The 15,509-nt window shown below is 55.2% G+C and overlaps 1 protein-coding gene across 1 annotated transcript; it reads right to left on the bottom strand.

Annotated features, from left to right (window-relative positions):
* Window positions 1-2,972: 2,972 nt before the first annotated feature.
* TRIM72 (tripartite motif containing 72) lies at window positions 2,973-15,146 on the bottom strand. The gene is made up of 7 exons (XM_040260092.1): window positions 14,888-15,146; window positions 14,066-14,462; window positions 10,811-10,906; window positions 10,492-10,722; window positions 10,003-10,025; window positions 8,230-8,348; window positions 2,973-7,134 (listed from the first exon to the last, which is right to left on the bottom strand). Exons 2-7 carry the CDS (start codon window positions 14,453-14,455, stop codon window positions 6,539-6,541), a joined length of 1,455 nt encoding a protein of 484 aa, XP_040116026.1. The 5' UTR covers window positions 14,456-14,462; window positions 14,888-15,146; the 3' UTR covers window positions 2,973-6,538.
* Between the last annotated feature and the right edge of the window lie 363 nt (window positions 15,147-15,509).

Raw genomic sequence — 15,509 nt, 5'->3', positions numbered from 1 at the left:
AAACTAGAGCTTACCAACAGGGAGAGGGAAGAGCAAAGAAGCAAGATAGGGGTATAGGATTAAGAAATATAAACTACTAAGTATAAAATGTGTGTCCAAAATAAATAATTTAATTAAATATATGGTTTCTGTGCTGGAGATCTTATACCTGCAAAAGTATAAGTAATGTCTCAAAAAGAATTCTGAAGTGGGAGTTAGGAAAAAGATTTCCCAGTCTTTTTTGTTCATTTGTTCTTCTAATTCCTGTGGCTTATTCCTGGGAGCTGACTCAGTTTCCTCACCCATAAAATCAGCAATTTGGCCGAATCATTCCTGAAGTGCCTGTTAAGGAAGGAAAGTTGGGACTTCCCTGGCAGTCCAGTGGTTAAGACTCTGTGCTTCCAACTTAGAGGATGCAGGTTTGATCCCTGGTCGGGGAACTAAGATCCCACATGCTCTGCAGTCAAAAGAAAAAAAAAATGAATGAAAGGAAAAAACAAAGACGGAATACTGGACAGAGAAGCAAAAGTACAACAGGTGTCTCTAGCAATAAGTTTCCAGTGCCCCCCAGTAGTGGAAAAACCTCCTCCCATAACTCCCTCCCCCAGGGTCCCACCTCCTGATTCCCATCCGTCCTCTTTCAAGGACCCTGGGTCTGGCCTCCACTCTTTCCTGCTTCCTCACTCGGATCACCAGTGACAAGCCTATTCCCCATATCCCCACATCCAGCATCTGCCCCTCAATCTCTCTTCTCCTCCCAGAAACCCAGTCATTCTGGTCTAGCCTTTAGTCATTCTAGGGAAATTTATTCTGCCTCCAGTTCCTGAAGCCCAGTGCCAGCCTTGACAGTGTGTGAAGCCACCTCCACACTCCCTTCTCCAGGCCTAGACGGTGCTCCCAGGCCCCTAGGTGCAGGCAGGGCCCAAGAGGATGACTTACTCCTCACAGCAGGGGTGACTCAGGCCAAAGGATCAGCCAGGGAGCCTGCTTGGCTGCTGTGTCCCTCCCAGGTCAGTTCCACTTGTCCCCTTGTCCTCTTTCTCTCTCACCCGCATCTAGGAACTGAGAATCCTCTAGAAGCCCTTCTGCTGCCTTCAATTTTTCTTTAATTTATTTAATTGGAGGATAATTACTTTACAATATTGTGATGGGTTTTGCCATACATCAACATGAATTGGCCATAGGTATACATGTGCCCCCTTCTCCTGAACCCCTCTCTCACCTCCCTCCCCACCCCATCCCTCCAGGTTGTCACAGAGCACCGGCTTTGGGTTCCCTGCATCATGCCTCAAACTCCCACTGGCGATCTATTTTACATATGATAATGTATACGTTTCAATACTATTCTCTCAAATCATCCCCCCCTCTCCTTCTCCCACTGAGTCCAGAAGTCTGTTCTTTACATCTGTGTTTCCTTTGCTGCCCTGCATGTAGGATCGTTGGTACCATCTTTCTAGATCCCATATATATGTTAATACACGATTATTTGTCTTTCTCTTTCTGGCTTACTTCACTCTGTATAATAGGCTCTAGGTTCATCCACCTAGTTCATTAAGAACTGACTTAAATGTGTTCCTTTTTATAGCTGAGTAACATTCCAGTGGGGCTTCCCAGGTGGCTCAGTAGGTAAAGAATCTGTCTCTAATGCAGGAGACTCAGGAGACACAGGTTCGATCCCTGGGCCGGGAAGATCCCCTGGAGGAGGGCATGGCAACCCACTCCAGTATTCTTACCTAGAGAATCCCAAGAACAGAGGAGCCTGGCAGGCTACAGTTCACAGGGTCGCAAAGAGTCAGACACGACTGAGCACACACACATGCTAAGTCTTAGGACCTCCACTACTTAGTACCTACCCTAGAGAAGCCCTTGCACGTGTGCACAGAGACACATCCACAGATGTTCACAGCAGCACTGTTTGTAATAACAACGGTTAGAGATAAAATACCAGTTAATCAGGGAATGATGAAGTAAGTTATGTTACATTCACATGGTGGAATACTACACAGCAATCAAAAAGGAGAAGGTTCTTTCTGCACAGGAACGTGGACAAATCTCCTGACTGACTGAACTGAAAAAAAAAGACACTGCAGAATATGTAGAATAACATGTCATATTCATGGACAGTATGACATCATTTATATAGAAAGAAAAACACTATATTATATATTATCTGCGGGACACATAAATGCACAGAAAGTCCTGGAAAACTACTCATCAAACTGACAACAGGGATCATTTCTGATGAGGAGGCTGCTGCTGCTGCTGCTGCTGCTGCTGCTGCTGCTACTGCTAACTCGCTTCAGTCATGTCCGACTGTGTGTGACCCCATAGACGGCAGCCCACCAGCCTCCCCCATCCCTGGGATGCTCCAGGCAAGAACACTGGAGTGGGTTGCCATTTCCTTCTCCAGTGCATGAAAGTGAGAGGTGAAAGTTAAGTCGCTCAGTCGTGTCCGACTCTTAGCAACCCCATGGACTACAGCCCACCAGGTTCCTCCGTCCATGGGATTTTCCAGGCAAGAGTACTGGAGTGGGGTGCCATTGCCTTCTCCGGAGCAGACTAATGAGATGCTAGTTGTTGTGAGCCCTAGGGTTATGAGGATAAATTAGATAAAGGAGATACCGGCTATAAAATTATTGAGGGGCTTTCCTTGTGGCTCAGTGTTAAAGAATCCACCTGCCAATGCGGGCGACATGGGCTAAATCCCGGATCTGGAACAGTCCCATATGCCACAGAGCAGCCAAGCCCGTGCACCATGACTATTGAGCCTATGCTCTAGAGCCTGGGAGCTGCAGCTACTGACGCCCGCATGCCCTAGAGCCTGTGCTCCACAACAAGGGAAGGCACTGCTGTGAGAAGCCCGCACACCCCAACTCGAGAGGAGCCCCTGCTCATCGCACTGCAGAAAAGCCCACACAGCGACAAAGACCAAGCACAGTCAGAAATAAAGAAAAAATGTTAAATAAAAATAAAGTTGTTGACACATAGCAAGCTCTCAGTAAATGTTTTTACCTGCAGCTCAGCATGGCCCTGGCAGGCGCTAGTTTTCTTGGACACTCAGGAGTCAGGAGGCACCAGAAACCTCTCTGCAGCCAGTTGTGATGGGTTCCCAGGGTCTCCACGAAGGGGAAGAACTCAGGGAGGAGGTTCTGGTCCTTTTCTAGAGGAATCCATCTCTCTGTCCCCATTTCACCTTCCTCTAGCCCCAGGGAGATTCTGGCTGAGCCAGGTGGTCCCCAGCCCACAAGGAACACCCAGATGAGGCAGGGTTTCCCATAAACTCGCCCCATGCTGACTGCCTTTGGCTCAGTCAGCCAAGGGCAAGGTCACCGGGTCATTCCCCTCAAGGCACACAGCCCAAGCCAGGATAACTTTCCATAGAAAGAACGTGGGAAGACTGTGAAAAGACGTTCCCTGCTCTAACTCCAACTCAGGGAACAGATGGCTGAGGGCAGCAGCAGAAGAGCGGTGAGACCCTTCCCTGCCCTTCTGCACAGAGCCCAGTTCCCAGCCAACGACCGAGCATGGTAGCGGCACAAAGGTGGGCTCGGGGACACCCAGGGCTCCTCTGAGGGGCAGCTCTCTGGAGGAGTCCCCACAACAGTCCCTCCAAACTCCCCTCCCTCCTTCACTCTAGGTTAGACAGGGGTCATGATCTATCGCCCCATTTTCTCTTTCACAGGCATCTTCCCTCAAAACAGTCCGGGCACATTGAATCCTGTCTTGGCCTCTGCTTCTCACAGTCCCTTCTTCCTAGAAAGGGCCTGGGACCACTTGGGCACCAACCGCCCTCCGCAGACACCTATGACGGGGATTCAGCCCAGTGGTTGCACATTGTACTGAGGTGCTGGAGTCGAGCGAGAATAGGCACGTTGGTGTTGGGACTTCCCTGGTGGTTGAGAATCTGCCTCCTGCTGCAGAGGACACGGGTTCAATCCCTAGTTGGGGAACTAAGATCCCACAGGCTGCCGAGCACCTAAGCCCACACACCACAAGTACTGAGCCCGAGCGCCACAAGTACTGAGCCCGAGTGCCACAACTAAACACCCCACGTGCCGCAACTAAGATCAGATGCAGCCTAATAAACAAATGAATTTTTCTTTAATGTGGTATTTCTGGAGAGTACTGTAGGATGAGTAGGGCAGGGAAGGGAAAAGCCATTCCTAGCTGAGAGTTGTGTAATATGGGGGATGCAGGGACCCCAAGAGTTCAGTAGGGCCAGAGTGTAGACGTATGTGTACAGAAGGCATAAGATGAGGCTGGAGGGGGACTTCCCTGGCAGTCCAGTGGTTTGGACTCTGAACTTTCACTGCAGAGGGCCTGGGGTTCAATCCCTAGTGGGCAAAATAAGATCCCACAAGCCTCCTGCAAGCAACTTGGAATCCTTGGAAGTTTTTAACAACTGAATCACATGACCATACTTGGATTTTTTAGAAAGATTTGATGGGTCCATCAAGACTGAAGGCTGGACAGGCAATGAGAAGATTGTCATTGTTTACTTGCTCAGTCTTGTCCAACTCTTCGTGACACCATGGAATGTAGCCTGCCAGGCTCCTCTGTCCATGGGATTTCCCAAGTAAGAATATTGGAGAGGGTTGCCATTTCCTTCTGCAGGGAATCTTCCAGACCCAGGGATCAAACTCGCAACTCCTGCATAGGCAGGCAGATTCTTTACCCCTGAGCCACTGGAGAAGCCCACGTGAAAGGAAGCGAAAGTGTAGTCGCTCAGTTGTGTCCAGCTCTTTGTGACCCCGCGGACTGTAGCCCGCCCGCCAGGCTCCTCTGTCCATGAGATTCTCCAGACAAGAATACTGGAATGGGTTACCATTCCCTTCTCCAGGGGATCTTCCCAACCCAGGTATCAAACCCTGGTCTCTAGAACTGCAGACAAAAATTCTTTATCATCTGGGTCACCCATACTGCCTAGCAATACATCAGTCGTCTCCTGACACAGATTTAATTAGGAAGGAGTCAGACTGTAATCGCGTTTATTCACGCTGCTGGATTTGACCATCAACGAATCATCCCTTCACTTAAAGGTTTTATTTTCTAACAAGAAAGAGCTTCCCAGCTGAATTCTCTCTTGTGTCCCAGAGCCAGGGCGCAACAGGCCTTCCTCTGGGAGATGCAGCCAGGAGTGCACCCCCAGCCAGATCCTGTCTTACCCTACACCTTCCTCTCCCCTCCACCCCCAGAAAATTCCCACACTGGCGTCAGTTGCCAGAGGGTCCCAGACCTCACACGGCAGCAGCAGTAGTGACCCCACTGGTGATAGGAAATGGCCCCAGGCCTTTATCCTTCCTTAGGCTGGGAGGGACAGCAGTCCCACCTGCCTGAACCGCCAAAGCCTCTCCCTCCAGGGAAGAGGGGCTCCCACTCTTGGCTTCAGTGGTTATTTTAGACCCAAAGGCCTAAAAAAATGTTTACACTTAAGGAAGCAACTCGGGGAGGGACGGTGATGAGATGGGGGCTTCCTCTCCTTCACAAGCAGCAGGGCCCAGGGCAGGGCTAGCATCAGGCTCTTTCTCTTGGTTGGCAACTGGGGGGATGGTGTCCTCCACACCTGAGACATTCAGTCAACATAATCTGGAGGCAAAGGGCAATAAATGGGGGGTCAGTTTATTCACCCAGCAAAGGCTCTGGCTTCCCAGGTGGCACTAGTGGTGAAGAGCCCGCCTGCCAATGCAGGAGACGCAGGTCCGATCCCTGGGTCGGGAAGATTCCCTGGATGAGGGTGTGGCACCCCACTCCAGTATTCTTGCCTGGAGAATCCCGTGGACAGAGGAGCCTGGCAGGCTGCAGTCCACAGGGTCGCAAAGAGTCGGACACAACTGAAGCCCTTTGGCACACAGGCTCTGACAGTTTTTAAATGGCTGTGGCCTGGAGGAATGTATTTTGGGCTTTCTATGCATCATGGCTGACAGCTTCGTGATAACTCTGTGTAAGAGCAAGCTGACTGAACAGAAGGCCGGCTGAGTCAGCAACGCTTCGGGTGTGATCCAGCTTGTGAGAGGCAGCATCAGCGGCCCCTGAGGACTTGCTGGAAAGACCTACTTTTGACCCATCCCTGACCTACTGAACCAGAAATTCTGCCCTCTGGGCTTTAGCCAAGGCATTCCGAGGTGCTCTGAAAAGGTGACCTTGGTGCATATGCTCCAGTTGGAGAATCACCCCAGTGGAAGGCCTCTTGCCTTGGTGAGACCAGACCCGACTTCAGAGGCCCCCCAAGGTGGAAAGGAGCAGGAGGCTTCCGGGCCTCCTGACTCCCACAGAGTTCTCGAGCTCCTCCCCTCTCTCCTCCCCAAGCCCCCTGACCCTTCCTCAATCTCAACTTCTTCCCTGATCGCTGGTGTTCCCAGGTTCGCCAGCTAGAGTTTCTCCACTGACCTGACTTCAGGTCTCCCCTTCCCATCACCACCCCAACCCCTGGCTGGCTGTCCCCTGCACATGCCAACCCCCAACTTCTCAGAATGTTTGGAGTCCCGTCCCCAACCCCCTCCGCCCTGACTTCAACCAGGCCGGCAGGGCCCCTCACCCCTCCCCGAACCCGACCGGCAGCTCAAGCCTCCGAGCCCGAGCCGGAGCCGCCGCCGACGTCGGGCCCCACGAGCAGCAGCGGCTGCGCATTTTTGCCCTTGTCGTGCCAGCACACGTCGAAGAAGGGGTACACGGGCCCCGGCAGGCGCTCATGGAAGGTGAAGAGCAGCTCCAGCGCGTCGGGGTCGCTGGCGTCGTAGAAGGAGAGGACGCCGTCGCCGAAGCTCAGGTAGATGCCGATGCGCGTGGGCCGCCTCTCCGGGGTTCGCAGCGCGCGCGGTTCCTTGGCTTCGACGTGAGCCTCCAGGATCTTGCCGTCGCGCAGCCCGAGCAGCCAGAGCCCCTGCGAGGGCACCGCGTGCAGCCGGCCGCGGCGACCGGCCTGGGCGCCGATCACGCCCAGCGCCCAGCGCGGCTTGTCGCCCACCTCCACCTCCCAGTAGTGCTCGCCCTCGGAGAGCAGCTGGTGCGTCACCACCGCCACCGCCTTGTCGAACTGGCGGGGGTCCTCTCCGGCTGGCGGCGCCTTTTGCTCCGAGCACTCCACGCGGCGGCCCGAATTGGACAGCACCAGGCTCGGGTGGGCCGTGCTCGGGTCAAAGGTCAGCTCCTGCAGCGCTGCCACCGAAAGGAAGCGAGTCAGACCCTGCGGGTGGGCTTCCCTGCGAGCCTTCTCCCAACCCGCCTGTTGGGGGCGCAGCTCCTCTCATCCTCCCAGCATCTCTGGGCAGTGAGCCCCGCCTCGGCTTCCTGACTCGGGCCAAAGGTCACACCTCTCAGGGCTTCAGTTTGTTCAGCTGTAAAATGAGGCCATAATTCCCTCCTTCCAGGGTTGTGGGGAGGACTAAGTGGATACAAGGCCGTGGCACTCACCATCTAAGGCCTTAGAGCAGGAGATAGTCAGGAAGCCTGTTCCTAAGCTAGTCTCAACCTCACCCGGCTGTGTGACCAAGTCAGGTTTGACCAGTCTCTGGGCCTTAGGCTTCTCTTGGCTAAAGCAGAGGTCCCTCCATTCCCCACAGTGAGGCCGGGTATATATCTGCTGGAGCTCTAGCTCCCCAATGGGCTCTAGCTCTTGCAGAGAAAAAGCCCTTGGGTCCCCCGGGCCACAGGCCAGAGTCAGTGTCTGACCCCAAGGTTCCAGCTCCACAGGTCCTCAGCTCCCAGTGAGCAGGGCGTATCATCCCCACTTGTGGGGCACAGCAGGGGCAGGGCTGGTCCACGGGTCTTGCAGGGCTCAGACCCAGGCCCCAGCTTTCCCTGCTGCCGGCAGCAGCATTCTTTCAGTAGGCAGGACTTACAGTCAGGACTTCCCTGCTGGTCCAGTGGCTAAGACTCTGCACTCCCAACGCAGGGTGCCTGAGGTTTGATCCCTGGTTGGAGAACTAAATCCCACAGCCAGGAACTAAAGATTCCACGTGCCACAGTGAAGATGGAAGAGCCCTCATGCCCCAGCGAAGATGCAGTGGCACAGCCAAAAAAAAAAAACACGGTGCCCTCTCCATGTCAGTCACCCACCTGAAAACCCCATGCGCTTTAAAGTCCTTCTCTGAGCACAGGTTACAAGAGTGCTAACCCCGAGGGAAAGGGGCAGTGGGCAGCTTCTAGGGTGATCTCCCCAGTTGGGATTGAGAGGCCTCTCTGTATGCGGCTGGGGCCTCCCATCAACCACAGCATCACAAGCACAAACCCAGGGTGGGCCCCTCCCAGTACCTGGCATCAGAGCCCGGAACATCTTCCTCCACACCTGGAATTTGAAGTCATCTGAGATGATGGGCAGCTGGATGTCCAGACGGGCAGGTGGTGGTGACTCTGCCAGGATCTTCTGCAGCCTGGGGGTGGGGAGAGGGGAGGAAGGGTCGCTGAAGGGGCTCCCTGAAAGAGGCACAGAGTAGGAGGAGGGCAAGGGGCAGTAGCTAGAAGACAGGAGGAAGGAGCTGTGGTCAAGTTCCAGGATGTGCCCCCCCCCATCATACCCTGGTTTAAAGCTTTTCTGTTTTCATTTGTTTGGAAAGATAAAAAAGGTGTGGAGATGGATGGTGGTGATAGTTACGCAACAATATGAATGTACTTAATGCCACTGAACTTAAAATGTACCCTAAAAAAAAAAAAAGGTTAAAATGGGGAATTTCCTGGCAGCCCAGTGGTTAGGACTCTACCCTTTCACTGCTGATCCCTGGTCAGGAAACTAAGATCCTGGAAGCCACACAGTGAGTCCAAAAAAAAAAGGTTAAAATGGTAAATTTTACATTATGTATACTTTGTTGTTTTTATTATTTAGTCTCTAAGTCATGTCCAACTCCTTTGTGAGCCCATGGACTGTAGAAGATCAAACCAGCCAATCCTAAAGGAAATCAGTCCTGAATATTCATTGGAAGGACTGATGCTGAAGCTGAAACTCCAATTCTTTGGCTACCTGATGCAAAGAACTGATTCATTGGGAAAAAAACACTGATGCTGGGAAAGATTGAAGGCAGGAGGAGAAGGGGATGACAGAGGATGAGATGGTTGGATGGCATCACTGACTCGATGGACATGAGTTTGAACAAGCTCCAGGAGTTGGTGATAGACAGGGAAGCCTGGCTTGCTGCAATCCCTGGGGTCACAAAGATGGATACAACTGAGCAAGTGAATTGAACTGGGGTAGGGTTAGGGTTAGTCCATGGGATTTTTCAGGCAAGAATACTGGAGTGAGTTGCCATTTCCTCCTCCAGGGGATCTTCCTGACCCAGGGATTGAACCCATGTCTTCTGCATTGGCAAGCAGATTCTTTACCACTAAAGCCACCAGGGAAGCCCATGTATATTTTACCAGTATTTTTTCAAAGCCTTCTCTTGGGATAAGGTCCAGCTCCTCCCCTCTTCACAGTTTGGCCCCCTCCAGCCACACAAGCTTCATCTTCACTTCCTCTTAGCAGTCTGCACTTGCTGTTCCCTCTGCCTCCAATGCTCTTCCACCAACTCTTTATTTGCATGCTATGTCGCTTCAGCCATGTCTGACTCTTTGCAACCCTATGGACAGTAGCCCACCAGCCTCCTCTGTCCATGGGATTCTCTAGGCAAGAATATTGGAGTGGGTTGCCATGCCCTCCTCCAGGGGATCTTTCCAACCCAAGGATCAAATCCACGTCTCTATGTCTCCGGCATTGGCAGGCGGGTTCTTTACCGCCAGCACCACCTGGGAAGCCTGTTCACTCCTTCAGCATCCAGCTCTAACGTGCACACCTTTGGAAAGCCTGGCCCCGCCACCACCCCCACTCCCACACCCACCCCCCAACAGCAGCACTGAGTGATGCCTGTGTCCCTGCCCACATCTGTCTCCAGCAGTGGTCTGGGAGGTCCCTGAGGAGAAACACAGGTCAAGTTCATGTCCGCACAAAGTGCAGGGGAATCCCAGTGGACTGAATGGGAGGAGAGGGTGAACCAGCCGGTGTCCCTGGCAGACAAGGGCAAGATGGGAAAGGGGGCAGGGCCAGGCTGATCTCACCTGCTGGTGACCAGGCAGTATTTCTGGAATGAGAGAAAGAGAGAATGGAGGTGAGCAGGCAGTGGGGGACACTGGGGGCTTCTGAAGCTGGGGCAGAACACAAAAATGCTGGGTGTGGGGTCAGGAAGAATCAGAAAAGACAAAAGAAACCCAGAATTAAAGGCCACCCCTAGCCCTTTACTGCGGCATGAATTAGAAAAAATACACCCTTCCTCAAGAAACTAATTCCACCTGATAAAAAAGTGTCCTAATAAAAATGCAGACCTACAAAGTCTGTGATATGAATGATGCCCTCTTAGATACAGCGTCCTTGGGCAGTGCCCCACCTAAACATCCAGAAGGGCCATCCTGGGGCACACCCCTCCTTGGTGTGTGACCCTGGCTCATCCTTGCCTGTCTCTGTACCTCGGGCTCCCTATGTGACAACGAATGAGGTCTCCAAAGCCTAAACCCTGGCTGAGGGGCAGAGGGAAGCCATCCAATGCTCACCATGAGGAACTCTGTCTGCGGCTTGTCTGCCACCTCCTCCAGCACCTTCTCCATCTGCCGCAGCTGTTCCAGGTAAGAGTTCAGGCTCCCAAGCTCCCGCCGCAAGGCGACCCCCGCCTCACCCCGCACTCGCTCGGCTTCACGGTCCAAGGAGCCCTCCAGGGCAGCCAGGAACAAACGCATCTTGCCCAGTTGTTCCCCCACTGCCCCCCTGAACTGACGCACCGTCTCCTGGTGGGGCAGACAGGAAAGAGCATTTGGCTGGGGACCCCCAGCCTGGACCCCCAGTCCCTGGGCTCTGCTGGGACGAGTCCCTCACCTCCACTTCCAGCAGCTGATGCTCCAGCAGGGCCACACTCTTCTCCTTCCGCATACAAGCCTCCTGCAGCTGTATCTTCTGCTGTGGGAGCTGTGTCTGGTGGGGGGAGGGCAGATATAAAGAAGTGATGCTACCGCCCACCTCCCCCACCAAACCCACACCTCCCCGCCTTAACCCGCCCCCTCTGCCTCAGCCTCAATGCCAGCTCCTCTTCCAGCCAGGCTGGCAACTTATCATCCCCCAAACACACTTGCTGGTCTCAAGCACTTGCCAGTACCGGTTCTGAGGTCTGGAATGTCCCCCCTCCCATTGTCTATCGCCATTAAGTCCTCCCCAGCCTTGTCTTTCCTGATTGCATCCCCCCAGCAGGCAGCCCTTCAGCATAGATCTTTGGGAAGACGATTATCACAGATGTAGTTGGGTCTCCTCCCCCGGGGAGGTAAGGGCTTGGCACATAGCGGGTTTCAGGGGGTAGTGGAGGATGTGTACAAGAGACAGGCAACCTCCTCCTATTCCCGCCCTTCACCCTATACCTAAAAGCAGAATCTTAGCAAAACCCTCTAACCAGCCTCCCTGCACACTTGTAGGCTCTGAGGGTAGTAGTGTAGTGTGAGTTGCTCAGTCGTATCCAACTCTTTGCAACCCCATGGACCCACCAGGCTCCTCTGTCCATGGGATTCTCCAGGCAAGAATACTGGAGCCATTCTCTTCTCCAGGAGTTCTTCCCAACCCAGGGATCAAACCCAGGTCTCCTGTATTGCAGGCGGATTCTTTACTGTTTGAGCCACCAAACAGGGTTTCCCTGGTTCTGAGGGTAGGCAATTGAATAAAAATGTCTTCTGGGACTTCCCTGGCGGTCCAGTGGTTAAGACTCTGAGCTGCCAATGCAAGGGGCATAGGTTCTATCCCTGGTTGTGGAACTAAGATCCCACAGGCAGTGCAGCATGGCCAAAAGCTTAAAAACAATGTCTTCTGCATGGACAAACCAAACAAACCTGTGGGCCAGCTCCTACTCTAGGTCTGTCTGTTTGGGATCCTGAAATGCAGGCATAGGGGAGTTCCTAATACCTCCAGCCAAAGCCAGTTTGCTGGGAGGTGCACGGCCCTGAAATCAGACTGTTCCAGTCCTGTCGCCCTGATTTCCAACCTCAATTTTCCACTTTTGCAGAATGGGAACGGTTATCCCCCACCTACGTTACCTATGGTTTTGGGGACAAATTGGCAGCCTCCTCCCCACCTCCCCTAAAGGAAACTAGGATACCCTCTAGGCACTGTTGGCTATGAGTCCCCACCGAAATCGGACCATGGGCTACTGCGGCTGGCTGCCAGGTCAGTCTCCTTCCCCAGACATCTCCCAGGGCCGCAGCCCTGTCTGCTGCTAGGCAGGGTAGCCCTGGAGGCTCTCAGCCATCTGAGGTTCATGGGTGACAGAGCTGAGCCACGGGGACCAAGCATGACGGCACCCTAGATGCCAGGGGCTGAACAGAGAAGGCTCTTGGAACATCCCGTGGTGAGGAGGTGTGGGGAGCAATGCTCGACACAGTGTGTGATGGGTCTCACCAGCAGGCTGGCGTCCTTCTACTCCGAGGCAAGCAGGAGGAGGCCACACGACTTTGGGGGGTGTGAGTCCCCCGTTGCCCAGCAGATCCCATCCAACCACTCTTGAGTCTTGGCACGTGTTCTCTGGACCAACCCGTCTTCCTCCCCAAGGTGTTCTGCTCTACCCCAGGTTTCTTGTCCATCATGTGGCTCAGATGATAAAAAATCTGCCTGCAACGTGGAAGTCGTGGGTTCGATCCCTAGGTTGGGAAGATTCCCTGGAGAAGGAAATGGCAACCCACTCCAGTATTCTCGCCTGGAGAATTCCATGGACAGAGGAGCCTGGCAGGCTACTGTCCATGGGGTCACAAAGAGTCAGACACACTTTCACTTTTCTCCCTCCTTCCAGGAATCTCTACTTCAGACCTCCAGCTACCCCCTCCCTGGGGCTTAGGGTGGACTGATGCAGACTCTGAAAGACTGTATCCTAACCCGCCTGCCCCTTTGAGGCTTCTGGGCTCCCTGGTGCCCCGTTCCACTTCATGGACTCTCTTCTCTTTTTGCAGATAAAGATGGATGAAGATAGGCATTCTGGGGTCACCAGCAGAGGGGAGCCTGGGTTGGATGGGCTCCTGGGAGGAGGAGCCTCCTGCAGTGGGCTAGGAAACTACAAGCCAGCACCCCGAGGGACTGGCAAGGCTGGAGCGGGAGGGACGGTGAGGCTGAGCCCCTGGAGGATTTGGGGGGCCTAAGGGCGGGGTCTACCCCATCTAGAAGTCTGGAGACCAAGGAGAAGTGTCTTGCAACGCTGAATTTATGGGCAAAGATTACCCGCCCCCGACTCTCAACAGCTGCCTGGAGAAGAGAGTGACAGCTTCTCCATCGCAGAGACGGTGGACTGTTCCAAGCCTCCGGACCCCGCCTCCGCCAGGCCCTGCACCTGTCGTTTATTCTTCCAACAACCCTATAAATGGCTTCATGACATATCTCCCTGGGCCCGTGTATACACATACAATCCTGTAGCTCTACACGCGTGTGATCTGCCACACGTACGCCAGGCGAGCCAGCGTGTGCCTGCATCTCCATTTGCCAGTGTCTGGGCATCCGCAGAGATGGCAAACCTTGGGGCGCGCACAACTGTGTGTGGAGGCTGGAGGCGTTCGGAACTTCCAGCTCCAACACAAAAACAGCCTGCACTTGGGTCTCGGTACCAACTCGGGGCTGTGCACAGAGTTGCCCGCGCAGGCGTGCCTTGGCCTCCCAGGTCCCTTTGGGTGAGGCTCCATCTGGTAACTGTCAGGTCATTACAAGCTTGGCAGCTCCAGGGGAGCAGGAGCAGGTCCCGGACAGCGAGGCACCTCTTATCCAGGGCTACGCCCAGCAGCCGAGCCTGTTCGCGTGGGCCGCGGTCACCGACCCTGTCCTCCGCTAGGGCCCCAGCGAGGCAGACTCCGCTCTGCCGCTGCGCTCCTCTCGCATCCCCGCGCGCGCTCCAGTGGCCGCGCTCGTCTCGCCGAGGCCGGTCTCCGAGCGCTTCTTCCAGGCTCTGGTCTCCGCCAGGCTCCGCCTTCAGCTCATCTTCCCTAGACGCCCCGCCCCGCCCGCGTCCCTGGCATCTCCAGGCGCCCCGGGCCCTGAAGTTGAGGTCGGATCGTCCCGACCCCGACCGGTCCAACCATCCCATCCGACCCCGATCCCCGCCGGAGGGGCCCGCACCTTGAGGCGCGCGTGGGCTTCGGCGGCCGGCAGCAGGCGGTGGCCGCGGTGAGAGCCGAGCGAGGCGCACACGCCGCACACGAGCGCGCGGTCCTGCTCGCAGTAGATGCTCAGCGGGTCCAGGTGCTCCTCGCAGTGGCCCTGCGGCACCTGTGCCAGCCCCTCCACCAGACGCGCCAGCTGCAGGTTGGTGCTGAGCGCCTGCGGCCGCGTGGGGGCCTGGCAGCTCGGGCAGAGCACCGTGCCGTCCGCCGCCGGCTCCCCGGCCACGCGGCTCAGGCAGGCGCGACAGAAGCTGTGGCCGCACTCGGCCGTTACGGGCGCGTCGAACAGCTGAAGGCACAGCGGGCAGGACAGCTCCTGGTGCAGGAGGCCGGGCGCGGCCGACATGGCGGGCCTGCGTGGAGGAGGGGTCCGTCAGAGAGGCGAGACCGGGCCCAACCTCTAGAGGCCTCTCAACCCACACAGAAAGGGACTCTGGCTCAGGCCAAGGGAGAAAGGGAGACTCCCTTTCAGGCCCAAAGGCAGCCTCAACTCAGTTATCTGCTCCAGCCCACCCCTCCACCCCGCCCAAATAGCCCCTGTCAGGGACCTGGCTCAACCCCCCTTCCTCAACTTGAGGCTGGCTTTCAATTCCCGTCCTACCCCCAAGTGTCCTTCCCCTGACTTGGCCCCTGGCCTCAGCCCCAACCCCAAATTCTCGAGTCCCTGCCCTCTCCTCTTCTCTCACCTCTCCAGGACTCGCAGCAAGCCCCTGTCCCCCTGTCCCTCCCCTTCCCCTTATCCCCAGCCACCATCCCCCACCAGGACCCCAGGACTCACAGGTCTGGCTGGAGATCTTGGCTAAAAAGAGACTCCCAAGAGGCCCAGTCAAGGTCAAGCCTAACTGTAGGTGGCTCAGAGCTGTGTCTCAAGAGAAGCAAGCGCCAAGCTCAGAGCAAGGACGTGGGACACCAGGGGTGATGGGCGCACGGTGAAGAGCAGACAGACCCTCCCAGGCTGAGCCCTGGCCCCAGGACTATATATAGGTTGCCCGGCCCATCGCCTCACATCACTTCTGGAAACTGCTCTAAAAGTGAGGACTGAGCAGTCAGCGGACAAGCGTCACATGGCAAAACCACCTGTCCTGGCCCATCACACTCTGCTGTCCCCTGCCCAGCCTGGAGCCAGAACTCAGAGCTAGCAGAGAGACAGGGCCTCTGAAACCACAGAAAAGATAGAAACCTGATTGGCAGGAGTCTCCGCTTTCTCCCCAACCTCACCGTTTCCAGCCTCCCCTGTTCCCTGCCTGTGGCCCCCTCCCCAGCTTATCACCCACTGATTCCCCAAACTTAAGGCACAAAGTCACACGGGACAGGATCTCCTCCAACCCCGAAAGCCTTCCTTCCTGCAGGACTGAGGGGACGCTCTTCCCCCAGCTGGAGTTTCCAGTGCTCAGCACAAG

The sequence above is a fragment of the Oryx dammah genome, unplaced genomic scaffold (assembly GCF_014754425.2).
Source record: "Oryx dammah isolate SB20612 unplaced genomic scaffold, SCBI_Odam_1.1 HiC_scaffold_2, whole genome shotgun sequence".
Lineage (NCBI taxonomy): Eukaryota > Metazoa > Chordata > Mammalia > Artiodactyla > Bovidae > Oryx > Oryx dammah.
This window is presented reverse-complemented; position numbering and strand designations above follow the sequence as displayed.